The 20,286-nt window shown below is 53.2% G+C and overlaps 1 protein-coding gene across 2 annotated transcripts in view; it reads left to right on the forward strand.

The window, feature by feature from the left end:
- Window positions 1-19,579, forward strand: part of Fbln2 (fibulin 2) — a 59,332-nt gene extending 39,753 nt beyond the window's left edge. Inside the window, exons 5-18 of one of the 2 annotated variants that reach the window (XM_052174326.1) lie at window positions 995-1,178; window positions 3,766-3,975; window positions 4,464-4,577; window positions 5,232-5,333; window positions 7,162-7,302; window positions 10,856-10,990; window positions 12,118-12,255; window positions 13,204-13,347; window positions 13,461-13,589; window positions 13,796-13,921; window positions 15,366-15,482; window positions 15,900-16,028; window positions 17,128-17,251; window positions 18,661-19,579. In XM_052174326.1, coding sequence (XP_052030286.1) covers window positions 995-1,178; window positions 3,766-3,975; window positions 4,464-4,577; window positions 5,232-5,333; window positions 7,162-7,302; window positions 10,856-10,990; window positions 12,118-12,255; window positions 13,204-13,347; window positions 13,461-13,589; window positions 13,796-13,921; window positions 15,366-15,482; window positions 15,900-16,028; window positions 17,128-17,251; window positions 18,661-19,018 — 2,151 coding nt within the window. In that variant the 3' untranslated portion in view covers window positions 19,019-19,579. The remainder of the gene's footprint in view (window positions 1-994; window positions 1,179-3,765; window positions 3,976-4,463; window positions 4,578-5,231; window positions 5,334-7,161; window positions 7,303-10,855; window positions 10,991-12,117; window positions 12,256-13,203; window positions 13,348-13,460; window positions 13,590-13,795; window positions 13,922-15,365; window positions 15,483-15,899; window positions 16,029-17,127; window positions 17,252-18,660) is intronic. The other variant, XM_052174327.1, reaches the window with a different exon arrangement.
- The last annotated feature ends 707 nt before the right edge of the window (window positions 19,580-20,286 follow it).

Consider the following 20,286-nt stretch of genomic DNA (forward strand, 5'->3'; position numbering starts at 1 on the left):
GCCTGAGACAATCTCTTTTGTGAGTGAAAGGCTTTGGTTCCATTTACTCTCCCTTGGCCCTGCTGCTTTTGGTGAGGTGTCATGGCATCGTATGGTGTGCATAGAAGAGCCAGTTTCTTATGTAAGAGAGAAGAGACCAGTGTCTCCAAGTCCCCTCTAGGGCGTGTCCTCAGTGACCTAGGATCTGCCATTAGACCTACCCTGGGCTCTGGAGTAGGCATATGCTAAACTGAAGCAATAGTGACATAGAAGACCTTTAGAAGCCTAGGTTCAAATGGGCACCTGGTCACTCCTGTCTCACCCGAGTGACCAAAGCAAGTCGTTGATCCAGAGCCGCATGCTCGCTGTCTGAGTTTCTGAGCTGTTGAGCTCCAGCCTGTGGATACCGGGGAGGCTGGTCAGCTGGGCTTTTGCTGCCCCAGTCCACTGCTGTAGTTTGACAATGTAAACCAGATTTCCCCCATGGCAGTTGGCAGTCTGGACCGGGTGGGTCTGCATATCCTTAGGGACCCAACCTCTCTCTGTCTTTTTGTTGAAAGGTCAGCGTGTAGTGTTAGCTTCAGGTCCCTTCATAACCTGATGTGACACCAGGAGCTCCAACACATACACTCTAAGGAGAATGACTAGGGGGAGCGATATAGGTGAACACTTTATGAAGTCACCCGGACTGCAAGGGCCCTTGGGAAATGCTGTCTTTGATGAACTGACAGGATTAGCATCTGCTTCTGAGGGTGGGGCATGGTGAGCATGCCTGGTCTTCATTTGTAGTTCTTTCCAAGGGACATTTATTCATTCATTAAAGAAAATGAACATTAGTCCTACCCTTCTCCACCCTGGGAGAGCACACAGGCAGACAGAGGAACCAGACAATGTTAATTCACCACAGAGCCTGCCCCAGGCTGTGCCCACGGACCCTGAATGAATCACAGACACATAGACCGTGGGAAGGCAAGCATGCTCTGAGAGCCTGGTCGTGATGGTCTGTCTCCCTCAGCAATGCTGTGACTGCTGTGGCCTGGGACTCCGAGTGCGGGCCGAGGGCCAGGCGTGTGAGTCCAACCCCAACCTGGGCTATCCCTGCAACCATGTCATGCTCTCCTGCTGTGAAGGCGAAGAGCCCCTCATAGTACCTGAGGTTCGCCGGCCACCCTCAGAGACTGAGGCCACTCCTCACAGAGGTGGGTGCTGTTCTCCCAGGTGGAGGCCATTGAAGGAGGACAGATGGGCTCCTAGGGTGGTTGGGCTGGGTGGTCTCAGGCCACAGTGGGGACCCTGATCCATTACTATATGTGATTTGAGGTTTGAGCTCTACTCTAGAGAGTTCTGTGGCTGCTGACTAACCCTGTTGTGCTGGCCTGGCAGTCTCACAGTTCTCTGTACCACTCACCAATCACCAGTGACCATCTGCCCTTCTACCCTCCCTTCACCACCTGGCTGCTCTGACCATCCTCACACCCTTCTACTGTTTTCCCATCTGGTCACCATGTTCTGCTTATGTCATTTTCCATCTGGTTATCTGTGATTAGGCTATCATCCACCCATCCATCCATCTACCCATCCATCCATCCACCCACCCATCCACCCACCTATCCATCTACCCATCCATCCACCCACCCATCCACCCACCTATCCATCTACCCATCCATCCATTCATCCATCCACCCATCCACCCATGCATCCACCCACCCATGCATCCATCCATCCATCCATCCATCAATCCATCCATCCATCCATCCACCCACCCATCCACCTATCCATCTACCCATCCATCCATCCACCCACCCATCCACCCACCTATCCAGCTACCCATCCATCCATCCACCCACCCATCCACCCACCTATCCATCTACCCATCCATCCATTCATCCATCCACCCATCCATCCATCATCCATCCACCCATGCATCCACCCACCCATGCATCCATCCATCCACCCACCCATCCACCTATCCATCTACCCATCCATCCATCCACCCACCCATCCACCCACCTATCCATCTACCCATTCATCCATCCACCCACCCATTCACCCACCTATCCATCTACCCATCCATTCATCCATCCATCCACTCACCCACCTATCCATCTACCCATCCATCCATTCATCCATCCATCCATCCATTCATGCATGCATGCATCCATCCATCCATCCATTCACCCACTCACTCATCCACTTATCCATCCATCCACCCACCCTCCTACCTACTCATCCACTTACCTATTCATCCATCCACCCATCCACCCACCTATCCATCTACCCATCCATCCATCATCCATCCACCCACCCATCCACTCATGCATCCATGCATGCATGCATGCATCCATCTACTCACTCATCCATTTATCCATCCATCCACCCACCCATCCACCCACCTATCCATCTACCCATCCATCCATTCATCCATCCATCCATCATCCATCCACCCGTGCATCCATCCATGCATGCATCCATCCATCCATTCACCCACTCACTCATCTACTTATCCATCCATCCACCCACCCTCCTACCCACTCATCCATTTATCTATTCATCCATCCATCCATCCATCCATCCATCCATCCATCCATCCAAACACCTTCATCCAGCCACATACCTATCTGTCCATCCATTCATTGTTCCATTTCCTCATTCATCCCCCCAATCCAACCATCATTCACCTCCACTTATTTATCACTCATTCACCTATATTTTCCTACCCACCCACCCACCCATCCATCTACCAGCTCATCCAAGATGTTGGTTGAAAATAGTAATTTATGAAGAACAAGTTATTACCCAGAGAGAGTAGAGTTCAGGAAGTTTAAGGTAGAGTTCAGGAAGAAACCCAGGATCAGAGGTTAGAACAAGGCCTGGGGCGGGGGTGGTGAGGTAGGGGGTGGGAACCAGGTAGACCACACAGCTGGTCAACCCCTCACTTAATCACTCACAATAACATTGTGTCTCTTCTGTGTAGAGATTCTGAGTAGTTAGGATATGGGAGATGCAGGTGCTGGTAGCAGACTGTTTGAAATAGCCTCAGGCATATCCTCTTTTCTGCTGGGAAGATGGTCAGAAGGGCGTGCAGATGACAATGAGCTGGGTTCAAGCCATGGAGGTACACGCTGGTGGGCTCAGGGATCCCTGAGCCTTTTGTCTTCGGCCCTGGGCCTTGCCTCTGTCTACTCACAGTTCCAAGTCCTCAGGACAGAGCTGTGATTACCAGCTAAGGCTCCTCAGGATGGAGCTCAATGCCCCACCTTCCCATGACATGCCCTTGGATGCAACTTTATGCCAACATTCTGTTCTCTTGTTGCATCTGGCCAACGCAGAGCAGCTCTCTCTTCTACTTACCTGCTGCCCTCTGGAGAGTACACAGTGCATCCCAGGGTCCAGAGCCCCAGAGACCTACTGCTGACATAACTAATGGTGCTGCAATCAGACGTCACATCCTCATCTGTCTCAACCCAGGCTAGCACTCTTTCTATAGCTTCAATTTAGCACTTTAGTAAGAACCCTAATTAGGCTCAGTCCTGTCCTATTGAAGGAGACTCAGGTGATGAAGACTCAGACCCAGCTGCTATGAGTTCACTGTTGTTCATCCATTCACCTGCCCCACCCCCACCGACCTCCCCATCCATCTGGCCATCCATCCATTCTTCCCTTTCCCCCTCCTTTACTTCTCCATCCTTATCATCTTTTGAGCCCCTGTTGCTTTCCTGGATCCTGTGGGCTCAGCCACCCATTGGCCATGCTGGTTATGTTCCAAGTACTGACCAACCACCCCAGTTTCAGAGACGGAGATGGCAAGCCGGGAGGCCCTGTCACTGGGCACAGAGGCTGAACTGCCCAATAGCCTGCCGGGAGATGACCAGGATGAGTGCCTGCTTCTCCCTGGGGAGCTTTGCCAGCATCTCTGCATCAACACTGTCGGCTCCTACCGCTGTGCCTGCTTCCCGGGATTCGAGCTGCAGGGTGATGGCCGCACCTGCCGCCCAGGTAAGCTGTATGTAGGCATCCCAGGGACAGGCTTGTCCTGCCAATGGAGGTGTAGCCTTCCTAAGCTACCCTTCTTCCTGATGCCCCTGTATTGATGCTGGCAGAAGCCAGAGGAGGCTCCTAGCTCTGGGAATTCTGAAGACTGTCTGGACCTCCCTTTGAAGATAGGCCCAGAACAGGCTCAGGCTTCAGAGATCCTCAGCAGGCCTAGCTGGGTCTCCAGCACCAGGGCTTTCTCCATGCCAGTTGTATGGGTGGTGCTGTTTTCTAGTCTAGACACCCCCTATTTCTTCCTTCACTCTTTTGCCTTTTCCTAGTAGCTGTGAGACAGCTCTTGCCCAAAGTGTGTCTGTGCCTTGAGCCTCAGTATTCTCCCTTGTGAATGTCAGTGATGTCATCAACCAGTGCCTGGCATGGTTGCCTGTGAGTGTATAAGCCCTGACAGAAGATGTGAGCCTGCCTCCCAGCATATGCTCTACCTGTAATAGATGGAGGTGCCCCACAGCTGGACACTGCACGAGAGTCTGCCCTGAGGTCAGAGTCTGCCCAGGTATCTCCCAACACCATTCCACTGCCAGTGCCACAGCCCAACACCTGCAAAGGTGAGTGGAAAGATGGCCCTTCCACAGGGGCTGAGCTGCAGGGGTCTGGGCCACATCATGTGGTAGGCTCTGGGGCTGGGTGTGTGCGGGTTGGAATAGGCAATCTGGTACCTCTGCTTTGTGAAAGGGCCTGCCTGGTGATGGGTGAGGAGGAGGAGGAGGAGAAAGAGAAGGAGGAGGAGTAGAAAAAGGAGGAGGAGGAGAAGAAAGAGGAGAAGGAGAAGAAAGAGGAGAAGGAGGAGGAAGAGGAGGAGGAGGAGGAGGTGACATCAGGGGATTCTGGGTCTCTAAGTGGCTCTAGTCAAGAAGGGTCACCTGCCCTGTCTCATTCCTGTAAAGCCAAGTCTTCATTCAGGAAGTTTTCCCTTCCCTCTTTCTGCTTTTGTCCCTCACTGTCCTTGCTGGTACTCAAGGGATGGATTAACATCCTAGTAGTGTGTGTGAGGTACCCAAAATATTGTCTCCTGTGTCAGCTGGGACTGGAGCCATTTACTGGGGACCTTGTGAAAAGGACCACACCCTATGAAAGCTCTCATCTTTTCACATCTCTGCCTCCCTGGGCCTGCGATGGAAACTCTAGCCCATGCCTCTGAGCTGGGGGATGAGCAGTGTGGCCAGGGCCTATATATTCTGACTCCTGGACTTTTTCCTCAGACAATGGGCCCTGCCGTCAGGTGTGTCGTGTTGTTGGGGACACTGCCATGTGCTCCTGCTTCCCTGGCTACGCCATCATGGCAGATGGTGTGTCCTGTGAAGGTGAGTACTTTGGGTTTACCCTCTAAGCTTTGCAGATCTGGTTGGCCTGTGGTGAGAGCTTAGGGTAGGGGAGATCAGGACTTCAAACACACCCTGATCATGAGGCTCAGCTGTTGTGACAGAGAGCCCCAGCAGGTCAGTATAGGTGGTTCCCTCTGGTGTCACTGAGCCCTTGGTATTGGCCCTCCATGCTGCTCCAGAGCTCTGGGCTTCTGTCTGGCTGCTCTGCTGCTTTCTAAGGACTTAATGCTTCTTAGAACTGAAACTTGTACCTACGTCACCTGAAGGCCCATTGGACACAGATTCCTGCGAATTCTGCTGGCTCCCCAGACAACCTGATTAGGGACCTGGATAAGCTCTGAACTTGTGTTCTAATCAGGACCCATGCCAGGCATGGACCATTCTCAACTTACTGCTTCTGAGGGCTGCTGTAGTCTACAAGGCTGAACTTGCTTTGTGATCTTTGAGTTCATCCATTCTTCAGCCTGAGGTGGAGAAAGAGAGAAAGGAGTGATGTGTTCCTCTATTGGGGGCAGCATCCAGAAGTGACCTTACCTCTCCCACTCCCAACCCACATGCCTGCAGTGGGGAGAAGGGCCTCAGTCATGGAGGGGGAGTTGACATTGGTGACGGTGAGTTTCCTCTGCCATTCACAAGCACATGAAGAGTGATGGTCACAAAGTCCATCCCATTTACCCCAGTGACCAGCATAGGAGAGGGTATGTCCCAGGGGGGCCACTATGGATGAAGACCTCTCAGTACACAGTATACAATGGGAACAGTGGTTCTGATGCCTACTGGTTGGCTTCCTCAGTGAGTTTTGTTTGAACCAGCTTGAGAGGTCCTAGGACCTTACCCCTCCTGACTTGACAGAAGCAGGATAGAGAACCAAGTCCAGGATATGCGTATGGCTCAGAAGACAGGGTCTGAATATCTTCATATAATGATCAAGTCTGTCCAAAAGGATGCCCACATTCTTCTCTGAAGCTCAGATCCCAAGTCCAATCACTCTAGAGACTCTGTATGTGAGTGACACCCTCCTGCGAGTCCAGGAAAGGCAACTAAAGCACACAGCATGGTGGCAACTCACTGGCCTTTCTCTCTGATGGCGGAGACAGCAGGCCCAGGGGAATAACATGTTCTCTGGGCTCTGATTCTCCCCAGGGCTCTGGGGACTGAGAAAAGTATCTTGGTTCAGAAGTCTTCAGCTCTAATCCCTCCCAGGGACCTGCTGCCAGAGGCCCAGTATACTGCCTCTGCTGGCCACCCCTGGAACAGTCCAGGGGGAAGAGCTCAGGGTACAAGGCAGAGGTTGCAAAGGCTCAGGAATAATCACAGGAATTCCCTGCTAGGACAGCCTGAGAATTTTAAAAATATCTCCAGATTTGAGTTTCTGGAGAAACTTCATAGAGCTTCCCCTGGAGGCCCTTTTTGCATAGCCCTTAGCCTGGCAGCCTCTGGAGCCCCCCATCCCCTTCTGTGACTGCTACTAGCCTGCACCCGAGAGCCCTTGAAATTTCAGACCCTTCTGTTGCGATCTCCTTGGTTGCTGCAGCCGTGGGCATTACAGAGCATGTGTTGGGCAGCTTGCTGCTCGTGGTTTTACTGTGGGCTGGCCGCTTGCCCTCTCTGGGTCTCTCTCCATCTGGCCTTACTGGGCAGTAAGGACAGCTCTACCATCTTTGAGTTTTACAAACTCAACTTGGGTCCAAGGTTCAGCCGTCCCCTGACAGGCGCACACAGGTTCTTTATCTTTCTCTCCCCGGATGCCCCTGGCAGCCACGCCTCTCTAACGGCTTTCTGTTTTTCCTTCCGTGGCTGTCATTAGACCAAGACGAGTGTTTGATGGGCACTCACGATTGTAGCTGGAAACAGTTCTGTGTGAACACCCTGGGATCCTTCTACTGTGTCAACCACACAGTGCTGTGCGCAGAGGGCTATATCCTCAATGCACATAGGAAGTGTGTGGGTAAGCTGGAGCCCCTGCCTGCTGCCGCCCACATCACGGCTGTCTGCTCTGCTCCACGCCAACCCACAATATAGTGCCACATGCTAAAGGGCCTACCCTTTGCATGTGAGCTCCCACACAGCAGCCTGCCGAGCTCTGTGTCACGCCCTCGTGTCCTGGTGTCTTGTCCCGCTTGTTCTCTGTGGCTGTGTTCCCAGATATGCCTGTGACTCAGAAAGCTAATGGGATATCTCAGGGATGGGTCAGAGACAGGAAGGCCAGATGTGTGCAGCAGGGCTATGTGTGGAGGCAGGGAGGCCTGGGTGAGAGGCAGGACCCCAGTGGCTCTGGACCCTGTCTTTTCTCAGCTGTTGGAAGCTGTTGACAGCTATGAGGACTGTGGTGCATGTGTAGTGTATACATAGTCTAGGTCATGCAGCCTGTTACCTCGGCCACTTAGCTCACACGTAGATTTATCTGGAATCTCCCTAGAGGCAAGTAGATTGTCCTGGTCCAGCTGACCCAGTTCAGCCTCCATTTGCTGTGTGACTCCAAGCGAATGGCACTTTCCCCTGAGTCTTCCCTCAATGGACAGGGATGATGTGAACCCTGTGACAACCTGCACATGACTGGGCCTCTTTTCTATCTATGCCTATATAGGCCGAGGCTGGGATTCTGGATTTCTGTGGACAAGGAAGGACTCCATACTGTCTTGTGTCTGGGTTACCTGGTATTCTCACTGAGGGAAAAAGAAAGCCCTGGCTTCCTGCATCTCAGAGATAACACTGAATAGAGAAGCAGTCAGGCAGGCTGGCTGACGCAATGATAGGGAAGCAGGCAAAGGGCCTTGGCAAGGGCACCCAGGGGAGGAGGAATATCTCTACCTTTTCCCAAGGATGGGCAGGACTTGGAGATGAGAAAAGGCACAAAGTAGGAAGGAGACAGCTGGGACAAAGGTGTGGAGGTGGGAACCGGGCACACAGTGCTCAGGGCTTGCGGCCAGAGTCCTGTCTGTCTTGCCTGTGCTTGGGGACCATGTCCAGCCTGGACATGTCCTCTTCCCTGCAGTGCTGGGCAGCAGCGCTGGCCGACATGTTTGCCTAGCTGTACCCACGGTACAACATGGCCTTCCTGATGTGCTTGCCGGTGGCGGCAGCCCCTCCTGGGTGGGCTGGGTCTGTGTGTACGTGTTGGGAGGCATGTGAGCCCCTTCTCAGGATGTCCCCCCACCCCTTGCCACTCCCTGGCTTGGCAGCTAAGACCTGTGCTGCAGGGTCCTTAGCAGCTGAAAGATGAGCCTGAGGATGAGAAAGCCAAGATACATTCCATTCAGCAAGATTTATGAGCACGCTCTGCATTTCCTCTCCCTTTATTCTGCACAAGCTATCAGCCACTCTCCTCCTGCTTCAAGCCCTTATCACTTGGGGGGTGGGGGTTCCCCAGTTCCTCCGCTCAGGTGCAATAACTAACTCTGGCAGGGGAGGAGCAGGATCATGTTGGATGAAGTTTGGCTTCACTGAAGTCCATAACTGCTCTGAGCTCTAGTTACCCCTCCACGAAAGAGGCACCGTATCTGAAAGATCACGGTGGAGGTCGGTCAGATGCATTAGTCCCTAGGAGGAACTCTGGCAGGGTTCCCTGAGCTCCTGAGGCCTAGAAGCTGGGAACAGCTTGGTGTGGCCTCTGCCAGGCTCCCCTGTATGTTTTACTCTTAAGAAAGTTCCTCAAATGAGCTGGACTGCAGGGAGTAGGGATGACACAGCCTCGGCTCTGGGGACTCTGCAGTAGGAAGCAGGCAGTGAGAAAAGGCTGTAGCTTGGAGCAAGCATCCTGGATTCCATCTTGCTGGCTGCGTAACTCAGCCCAGTGACATTCCTTTGGGGAGAGAGATCTCCTTCTCTGTGAAATGTGTATTATAAGACAGAGAGTCTGATCAGTTCTTGTAGCTTCCTGTCCCCTAGGGATCCCCTGTGAGTGGTGGGAACTGTCATTCAATACTCTGAGGCCTCTTAGCTATGGGAAACTCCTAGGGTCCTGGGTGCCTGCCTCCCTGTGCCTATCCATATCAGATGTCTTTGTGGTGCCTGATCATACTTCCATGGCAAGCTTGACTTAAAACTGTCCCTTCCCTATCCCCATTCCTGTCTGTGCCATCTCTGCCTGGAAAGGTCTCTTCCTCTACCCCAACCTTCCTACCTGGTCCCCTAGTTACCCTCATAGATTCAACTCAAAGGTTACTACCCCTGAGAAGCAACTGGCATTGCAGGACCAGGACAGACAGCCCTCTGATCTGAACCCCAGGGACCCCTCTTCACCCACGTCTCCACCTACCTGCCTTGACCCAGCCACTTGGGTCAGAGGCTGTGCTGACCCACTGTGTGGCACAGGGACATGACGGAGAATAAGCACTGGCCAGTATAGCACTGAGCAAGTAGGCTGTGCCTCGCGCCATTACCTGCCAGGTATAAGCATGAGAGGCGATGCTGGGTGGAGCCTCGAAGGGTCCTTAGCCCTGGTCTAAAGGCAGTTATGGGTTGTCACCTCTGTTTCCTTTTGCCTCAATCTCCCTACTCCCAGATGTTTATCCCTAGAGTGTCCCGATGCCTGTCCTTGGCCCCTTCTTCATGTACCTATTCCCTCAAGCCACCTGACCACTCCCCTCAGCTCCTTCAGTGAGCCCAGGGGTAGGGGGACTAGGTTGGTCATTAGCTGCATCCTTGCCCCTGAGAACTCCGGTATCTTCCTCAGCACACCTGCTCCGGCAGGCTGCCCATCCCAGGCGCTGGCATCTATCCAGCTGCTCAGCCCAAAGCTTTTCTGATCTCCTGGCTCTCTCTCTCACCTCCCCCTCTGCCATCAGTGGGTCTGACTGCTTCTGCTCCCTCACAGTGGGCCAGCCACCATCCCTCTGTGGATAAACTGTATCTCCTCCTAGTCTGTTCACCAGCTCCACCAGGGTGCCCTCACTCCTGTACCAGGAACCATCTGTGGCTCCCCTGCTCTCCTTGTTGTAACCTCATCTGTTCACATTTTCTTCTCTCCCCTACAGCCACACCTGCCTCTGGGTTGGTCCTGAACCTGCCTGGGCTGTCATATAACTGTTCCTTCTGCCTGGACTGTCAGAGCGGCTCCTGCTGTCACCTCTTCACCTTCCTACTCAGATGTCTGTCTTCTGACAGTGCTCCTCGTCCCTGCCTCACACCTGCTTGCCCTGTCTCCGTCTCAGCCCACCTTCTTCCCGCTGTGGTCCCCATAGTCCCTTTTGAGCAACCTTATTGCATATGCAAGCATCTCCAAGCATCTGCTCCAAGAGCAGGTGCTGTCTGCCCTTTCTGTCTTCTTCACTCACCCATCCCTCTTGCCGAGAGCCCTGCTTGGTGCATAGAGGGGTGTGATAAATCTTTGTTGAATGAAGGGATACTTGGATAAGGGGACATCAGCTTCGTGCTTCTCCCTGCATGGTGAGTACCTGAGGTTAGAGCCTGGTGCTTTCTGTCTCCCGGTGCCTGGTTGTGCTAGGCCTATGTACCTGGAGCCCCTGCAGGCCCTGACAGCTGCCTCAATCTCCACACAGACATCAATGAGTGTGTGACGGACCTGCACACGTGCACCCGGGCCGAGCACTGTGTGAACACGCCAGGCTCCTTCCAATGCTACAAGGCGCTCACCTGTGAGCCCGGCTATGTCCTCACGGATGGCGAGTGCACAGGTAAGAAAGTGCTGAGCCTCACATCTGCTCCCTAGACTCACTGCACCTCAGGGATGTCCCTACCCTGCCCTGCCTTCCCCACCCCCCCATTCCTGCACTTGGCTTTCCTTGGGGTGGGGGTCATCTGAGGCTAGGGTTAGGAGCTGGGGCAAGGGCAGCACCTGCCCCTGGCCTTCCTACCACCTCCTGAGCATTGCTATGCTAATCATTTTCATTGCCTCAGTTTCCCCATTTGCACACTGAAGTAGAGCCCTACAGAGGAGTGTTCATATCTCATTCACTGGAAAATTCCAGCTTTCTAATAAGAGGGACTTTCCCCCACAGTGTCTTACGTATTTCTTAAGCCTCTTTTAATGCCAGATGGGGTTCTGGGTACCAACAGCACTGGTGTGAGGTGACCTTTCTGTGACCTTGTGGTAGAGGATGTGAGGAATACAGAGATGGTGGAGCGACCGTGGGAGGTGGAAGGATGTGTCTCCAGTGTGCGTCTAGAAAGGCTCTCAGGAAAGTGACAGTGTAGTTGAGACATAGACAATGGGAGGCTACCTGGAAAGGTGTCCTTGGCACAGGGAACAGCAAGCACAGAGGCCTACGACACGGAGGAAGAATCGGGGCAAGGGCTCAGGTGTGGAAGTGAGCCTCTGTGCTCCAGTGGCCAGTGTGACTTGACCTTGGGATACAGTCTCTCACATGTTTCTGTCTGCTCCTCACCAGTATGGTGTGATGGATGATAGAGAGCCAGCGTGCCTGGCATTCTGTAGCAATGGAAACTTGCCTGTGCCTCAGTTTCCATCTCCGTAAAATGGGCCGGTCACAGGATGTACTCTGTTGTGAGAATGGGGTAAATCTAATCACTTCACGAGCTTTGCAGAGTGGCAGGGACCAAGGAGAAGTGTGGGGCGTGTGGTTGTGTCATTTTTACTCCTGGAACGTGGGCCTCCTCAGTGACTCTACTCTGTCACCTTACTGGGGTACAGACCTTAGTGGCTGCTGAGATTATAATGCTGTGAAGCTGGGAGGTGTGGCAGGGCTGCTGGCTGTGAGGGCGGGGCCTCCTGCCTCCCACTGCTGGCTGTGAGGGCGGGGCCTCCTGCCTCCTGCCCCTAATGCCCAGCCTCTGTGTGCAGACGTGGACGAGTGTGTGACGGGCACACACAACTGCCAGGCAGGCTTCTCATGCCAGAACACCAAGGGCTCCTTCTACTGCCAGGCCCGGCAGCGCTGCATGGATGGCTTCTTGCAGGACCCTGAGGGCAACTGCGTGGGTAAGCAGGCTGAGGGCTGGGCTGTGACTCCTCAGGTCCTGTGGGCTTTAGAGCCCTGGAGGGTCGAGCTGGTTGCTCCTTTCTCTCAGCCTCAATGTCTCGACCCATTGAGTGGGTATGTGCAGAATGGTAGGTGCTCTGCTCACTCACCTTGGAGCTGTTTCTCGCAGGGCCTCAGTTTACCTACTTGTGGGACCAAACTAAAAGAATGCAGATCATGTGTTTTGACCCAGCTGACAGAAAGAACTGTCTGGGACACAGTGTCACAGGATTCCTGACCAGAGTGAAACCCACAGTTGCCTTCACTGTCCAAGACCACTGTGAGGCTCTGTAGATTAGCTCCAGGGCATGGACGAGACATGCAGTGTGACAGATGTCCTGAGAACGTCTGAGATGTCACTCACTCCTTCCAAACAGCCAGGGCATACCATGTCCCCACAGCTTCTGACTTGTCTTCTGCTAGAACACAGGGAGCAGAGGGGACAGTGGCACAGAGATGTAAAGGGCTGGCAGCATTCCTGAGTACCTCCTATGCTCCAGGATTCTAGATGGGGGCAGCCATACTGTTTGCTGAACTGTTTAGTGGGGAGACCAGATAGGCAGCCATGTTCATAAAAACACCAGGAATTCATTTATACTGTGATAAATAACAATAATAATAATGATAATATACTATTATATAATATAATAATATATAATTTATATATAATATAGCATATAATAATAATAATAATAATAATTAATAATAAAACCATGACCAGCCTTGCCTTCCCCCATTGGACAGATAGATGTATACAGACTGTTGTCAGCCCTCTGGCTGTGGCTTCTCGAAGTGGGACTTCCAAGTGCCAGGGTTCAGGGGTGGTATAGTCTAGGCTTAAAGCCCAGAGCTGGCCAGATGAGTGGGGGAGGGGCAAGCCAGGCTTCCCATCACCTTGTCACTTGCAGACATCAATGAATGCACATCATTACTGGAGCCTTGCCGCCCCGGATTCAGTTGCATCAACACAGTGGGCTCCTACACCTGTCAGAGGAACCCACTGGTCTGCAGTCGTGGTTACCATGCTAACGAGGAGGGCTCTGAATGTGTAGGTAAGGCTGGAGCCTCCCTGCATCTGCACAGCCTCCCCATCTACCTCTCTGCCCAAGAGGCCCTGTACTGGGGCCATCCAGACCTCAGGGTGTCCTGCTTGCCTGCCCCACAGATGTGAATGAGTGTGAGACAGGTGTGCATCGCTGTGGCGAGGGCCAACTGTGCCACAACCTCCCTGGATCCTACCGCTGTGACTGTAAGCCTGGTTTCCAGAGGGATGCATTCGGCAGGACCTGCATTGGTAAGAGATACTGGGGTCTGGGATCCCCTGGGAACAAATTGCCTACCCCTCTGTACCCCTCCAGCTCTCTGGCCTGGACCCCCTCTCCTCTTGGCTGAGATTCCATGCTGTAGCCCTCTTACTGCCTTGTCTCCTGCCTCTGCACCCTCTGCTACAGTCCCTCTGGCTGCCCACTCTGTGCCTGCTGCTCATTTTCTCCCCTGCAGATGTGAACGAATGCTGGATCTCGCCGGGCCGCCTGTGCCAGCACACATGCGAGAACACACCGGGCTCCTACCGCTGCTCCTGCGCTGCTGGCTTCCTTTTGGCTGCAGACGGCAAGCATTGTGAAGGTACTGGCCACCCTGACCTCTGACCCCTGGCCTCAGACCCCATGCACCTAGCTCCCACTTGGACAGACAGCCTCTGATTCCTGCTGTGATCACAGGGAGTTTGTTGCCAAGATGGCACAGGGCAACCAGGAGAGATCAGGAGCCGTGAGGAAGCAAGGGTCACGTGGTTCCCATGGATGTTGGCATCAGGCAGTAAAGCCCGGGGCAGTTTAAATGTATCTGGCTTTTCAGAAACCAGGAATTTCACTGGTATGTAAACTTGGCTGCTGTGTATACATGGCTGATGGCATAAGTTTTGGAGCACACACTGAGATAAACCAAGTGTGGCACAGGCTGTGCTTCAAGACTGTGATGAGCCTGTAGCTGGGGAAGTGACATCACAGTGTTCCCACAGATGTTAGTTCCCTAGTGCAGCTGACTCAGGTCCATTGGGGAAGAGAGCCACGAGGTGACTCCGTGAGAAGCTGAGCTTTGACCGAGAGACCATGGATGGCATCTCTGGCCCCATTTTCCTAACACGCTCTTCCTCACTCTCCTCCAAGTGGGACCAATCTGCCGAGACCTCTGTGGGACTTCCAGTCCTTTGGCCCTGGGGTGTGTGTCAGGGGTGGGATTGGCTATAGCAAGACACTGGGATAATCACTCTTACCTACTAGTGTCATTATAGTGTGGGCATGCTTCATACCAGATTGGGTGTGGGCAACTCGGAGCAGACAGGGCCTCTACCTCCCCAGCATTCTGCATAGGTGTGATTCTTATGTTCACCTCTGTGCTCCCACTGGCTGCATGTTGGAGACCTGGAGGTGAATTGAGCATGGATTCTGATAGCCAGATGCATAGCACAGCAGAGTGGACCTGCTACCTCAGGACCTTTGCACATGCTGTGCCCACTACCTATGGAGCCTTTTCTTAGATGGCCACATGGCCCTCTCCCTCCAATGACATCCTCCCTGACCACTTCACCTAAGGCTGCAGCCCACATGAGACCTCTGTGAGAGACCCCTTCCTGTTGTTCTGATGCGCTTTCCCCACGCCTCTTGACGTACTTGACCATCTTGTTTACCAGTCCCTGTTCTCCCCTCTTCTCTTCCCATGTGAGCTAGCTCTTCCAGGTGAAGATACTGTCTGCCTTCTTCCTCACCCTACACCAGCTCCTGCACCCTCCCCCACCTCTGCACAGTATCATCAGCTCTTGGTGGCCTGTTTTGTACCTAGATGACTCAAGAGTTCCAGTAGTTGTGTATTCCCAGCAGGGTAGCACAAGGCTTTGTCATGGTTTGTTCTGGGGCCAGAAAACTTGCCCTTGCTGCGTGTCCTGCCTGGCCCCACCTTCCCCAAAGGGTGGCCAAAAGCAATGTCTCTCCAAACAAGGATACTGGTGAGCCAGCCCAGTGCAGTATATAGTCTGGGAGGACTCACTCTGATGACGATCCTGTCCCCACAGATGTGAATGAGTGTGAGACTCGGCGCTGCAGCCAGGAGTGTGCCAACATCTACGGCTCCTATCAGTGCTACTGCCGCCAGGGCTACCAGCTGGCAGAGGATGGGCACACTTGCACAGGTAAGCCCCTCCCAGGACTCACATGAAATAGGGCCCCTTCCCCTTATGCCGGGATCCTAGGTGATTTAGTGTGGGGTCTGAGTTCATATCCCAGCCCACAGCTTTCCTGCTGTGAGACCTTGGGTCTCTCCACTCTGGCCTCAAGTTCCTTCTCTGTAGTGAGATGATACTCTGATCTCAACAGGAGTCCATCGCCCAAGTCGGGTCAGCACCGAAACAGCTCTTGAATGGTGCTGTCATTAGTAGTAGTATGCAGTCCCGTGAAGCACTTTGCAATTCTGCTCCCCATCTTCTGTGTGGCTTTGAGCAATCTGCTCCCACCACTGGAGCCTTCTTGTCTTCCCTTGCTAATGGCCCCTGGGCTTCCCAGCTGAGCCTGTGGATGGGTGAGGCTCACCAGCTGACCCTTTCTGACAGACATCGACGAGTGTGCCCAGGGCGCTGGCATTCTCTGTACCTTCCGCTGTGTCAACGTGCCTGGGAGCTACCAGTGTGCGTGCCCAGAGCAGGGATACACAATGATGGCCAACGGGAGGTCCTGCAAGGGTGAGTGACAGCCTCCACTCCGCCAGACACGGTCAGGCAGCTCTGTGTATGTATCAGGCGCTGTGAACCGTCTCAGGCTTCCAGCTTAGCACTAAGCCCACGTGTTCCAAACAGCTGTGCTCAGGGTTCCAAACAGCTGTGTCCAGGTCTGGGATGAGGAAGGTGATGGGCTTCTTGCCATTCAGGCCTGCACAGAATCTTCCAGGCTTGGCCTTGAATCTGTACCTCACCCTGGTGTGAGGAGGCAGGGGACTGTCTATGAACATACTAGATGGATAGCCTCAGAAATCTGAGCTGCTGTCCTCAAATCTCTGCCAAACTGTCCAGGGGCCTATTGGAAGAGGAAAGTGTGCTGTCCAGAGGCCAGGGTATGGGGAAGGAGTCCTAGGGAGGCCAACATTAGTCTGGTGCAGGTTGCTATTTCCCTGTCACAGCTATGCAGGTCAGGAAGTGGGGGAGGTGGCTCCTGGCACTGGGGACACAAGCCCTAGCTTCAGTAGCTTGTCAGATTTGCTGTAGAGGAGACAGCCCCAGGATGGACCAGATCTGCAACTTTGACTGTTTCTTTGAACTGGATTCTAAGCTATGATTCTAAGGGACCTGGCCAGCCAGCAAGGCAAGGTGGGTGTGGGAGGGGACTTGACTCCCCCTCGGGAGACACTTGGGACTAGGAGCCTGGGTGGCCTTGCCCCGTGAGCATGGACATGTGAGCATGAGTCTGTGGGTCTTGGTGGCTAGCTCTCCCTAACCCTGTGTGTCTTGAAGGAAAAGTGTGTAGGGCCTGGGTAGGGTAGGAAGGCGGCTCTGCTTTGAGGTTAGTGGCTGTGCCTGCTGGCAGTTAGCTCAGCATCCCAGGCTGTGGTGGAAAAACTCTGTACGCAGCAGACAGTCATGAACTTTATTTGGAGAAACCAGCAGAGCCAGGACCCTGCTGCTGTGTGCCATGCTGAGATGGGGCAGACGGCTCTGTACAGGAATGAGCTGTGCTCTTAGGCCGCACAGCTGCCTGGGGCTCAGGCTTCCCGTGTTGGAGGAAGTGGTTCAGGCTGGGTTCCTAGGCCATGAGGATTCTCTTAACAGCCCTACTCTCCTCTCCCAGACCTGGATGAGTGTGCACTGGGCACCCACAACTGCTCTGAGGCGGAGACCTGCCACAACATCCAGGGGAGTTTCCGCTGCCTGCGCTTTGATTGCCCACCAAACTATGTCCGTGTCTCAGAAACGTGAGTGCCTTCAGCCTGGTGTGATGCAGGGCCCTGGACTGCCTCTGGGCCACAGGCTGAGAGTCAGGTGGTCCCTGCTGTGGCCACCTCCTACCCTTTTCCATAAAGTGCTATGAAAAGAAATAGAGAACTGTCCATGCGAAAAAGAGGACTGTCACCACAAAGGGAGAAAGATACATACAGCCAGATATGAATGACCACGGCCCAGGAACATGGATTCAGACTGCCTCAAGTAGCATGTTCATGAGAACAATTTATGAAGTTTCTAGGATAACAAAACAAAGATTTATAAATGAATACACTTTAAAAAACACTGGTGGACACGTGCAGGTTACACAAACTGGGGAAATCTCTTGGCTATTGTGTGGTAACATTCTTAACCTTCTGGTTAGCAGAAGCTAGGAGTCTATTTGTGCATTCCCGAAGGATTTACCTAATGACACACACAGGTCACACACAGAGATGGGCACTGGGTGGCTATTAAGGGAGCTGAAGATAGCTCAAGATAATCTGTCTAGAGGACCTGTAACATTCCAACTCTCCAGAGTCATAACCAGCTAATCAGCCTTATAGATTCTTTGGCACAGGCATAGTGTTTGCTGGGAACTCCCTATGCGCGTGCACACACACACACACATACATACACACACACACTCATAAACACACATAACACACACACATCACATGCATTATATATTATGTAACAAACTCCCAGCATTACCATATATGCTCCTTACTTCCTGAGGGTTTGTGGGGACCAGCAGCCACAGTAGCCTCCCCAGTGCAGTGACATGGGATAGCTGCTGTGTCAGGGCCTCCTGAGCCCACCATGACACTATTCCTGCTCCTGCCCGATCATCTGGCTGCTGGCCTGCATTTGCAAGGTCTAGCCAGGCAACCAGTCACCATGTTGTAGACAGAGACCTTAGTGTCTCCTCAGCCTCTCCAAGGGCTGCCTGGGCTGTGGCCTCCTTAATGCAGGACACCAGATGCGTGAGCTGAAGTACTTAAAGGGACTTAACTGGAAGAGAGAGCACCCAGAGCTACAACTGGAGACAGGTTGGGTGTGGCAGCCAGCAGGCTGTGCTGGGCAGGGGGCTGTGACAAGAGGGAGGGGAAGAAAGAAAGGAACAAATATGGCTGAAAAGAGCTGCTGACAGGCCTGCTGGGACCTTGTGCCAGGCTTGTCAGCCACACCCCCACAGGAGACCATCTCACAGCTGTGGGAATGAGGCCCAGAGGGGGAAAGTAACTTACTGTGGCTGCTGGATTCCTCTGGGTAGAGCTCACATTTGCTCCCTGGTCCATTCTCCTGAGCCAGCTGCTGGGGTCTGTCTCGCATCTGGGATGGGAGTGAAGGTGCCCAGCGTCCTTGCATCCTTCCCTGACCAAGCATCCTTCCCTCACAGGAAGTGCGAGCGCACCACATGCCAGGATATCGCGGAATGTCAAAACTCACCAGCTCGTATTACGCACTACCAGCTCAACTTCCAGACAGGCCTACTGGTACCTGCGCACATCTTCCGCATTGGCCCTGCTCCCGCCTTTGCTGGGGACACCATCTCCCTGACCATCACCAAGGGCAATGAGGAGGGCTACTTTGTCACTCGCAGACTCAATGCCTACACTGGCGTGGTATCCCTGCAGCGGTCTGTTCTGGAGCCACGGGACTTTGCCCTGGATGTAGAGATGAAGCTGTGGCGTCAGGGCTCTGTCACTACCTTCCTGGCCAAGATGTTCATCTTCTTCACCACATTTGCCCCATGAGGTGACATGTCAGGCAATCCCTCCAGGTGACGCCTGGGCCGTGGGCAGCTGCGCCACTCCTAAGTGGCTTTTTGCTGTGACTCTGTAACTTAACTTAATCGGGCTGACCTGGTTGGTCTTGAGTCTCTACCCTAGAGGGAGGGAGATACACCCCAACAGGCACTGAGTACAGGCCAAGGTCGCCCGAGGCTGGATGATGGCCTGCAAACTGGAAACAGCCATAGGGGGCTTCTGAACTCCTCTCCTCAACTATGGCTAAAGCTGACAGTTCATTCCTGCTTCCACTGTGTTCCTCGATTAAAAAAAAAAAATCAGCTGTGCATGGTAGCACAGACCTTTAATCCCAGCACTGGGGAGGCAGGGGGAGGCAGATCTTGGTGAGTTCCGGGCCAGCCTGGTTTACACTGGGAGTTCTAACCAGCCAGAGCTACATAGAGAGACCCTGTCTCAAAAAGGAAAAAAAAAAAAAAAGAAAGAAAGAAATCATTTTAAAAGTTTTTTTTTGGTGTTGTTGTTTAATGATAAGAATAGTACATACACATTATTAAAAATGATCAAATAGCAGAGAAAGGTTATCCAGCCTCTTTGTCTTCTTTCTTTTGTAAAACACTGAAGATTGAGTGACACAGGGGCCGCAGCCTACCAGATGAGCTCAGAGTGAGAGCCACAGTTCAGCTAGCTGGCCTTCTCTTCTCCCTCCCGCTCACACTTGCTACCCCCTGCTCCCTCCTTCTCCCCCATGTGGACACGAGCTGCTTGGTGGGTCACCTTGGATGTGGTAGTAGCAGGCCTGGAGTGGGTGTGGGCAGAACTGAAGGAGCCACGTTTTCTTTGAGCCTGCATGAATTTCAGCTCTGTTGATGTCAGTTAAAGAGGCAGCTATGAGAATGTGGAAACTGAGGCCCCGGGAGCAGAGGGGATATACCTAAGGTCTACTGTGAGGGTCAGAGTGGGCGTGCCCACACAGCTGCCCTCGGTGTCCTCCAAGACAGATTCCCAGGAGCAGTCTGGAACAGTCACATGTGGTGCGTAACAGCCAGTATGTTAACTGTGATAGGAAGCTGGACTGGACTGAGCAGGTCTGTAATCCCAACTACTTGGGACACTGAGGCAGGAGGATTGAGAGTTAATGGTACTCTGTCCCAAAGAGCTACAAAAGACAGGGGGTGGGGCACTGAGGATATAGCTTAGTGGTGGAGGATGTGATTGGTTTGTGTGAGTGCTACACCCAGGACCACACCCAGGACCACACCCAGGACCACACCAGG

The sequence above is a fragment of the Apodemus sylvaticus genome, chromosome 2 (assembly GCF_947179515.1).
Source record: "Apodemus sylvaticus chromosome 2, mApoSyl1.1, whole genome shotgun sequence".
Taxonomy (NCBI): Eukaryota; Metazoa; Chordata; class Mammalia; order Rodentia; family Muridae; genus Apodemus; species Apodemus sylvaticus.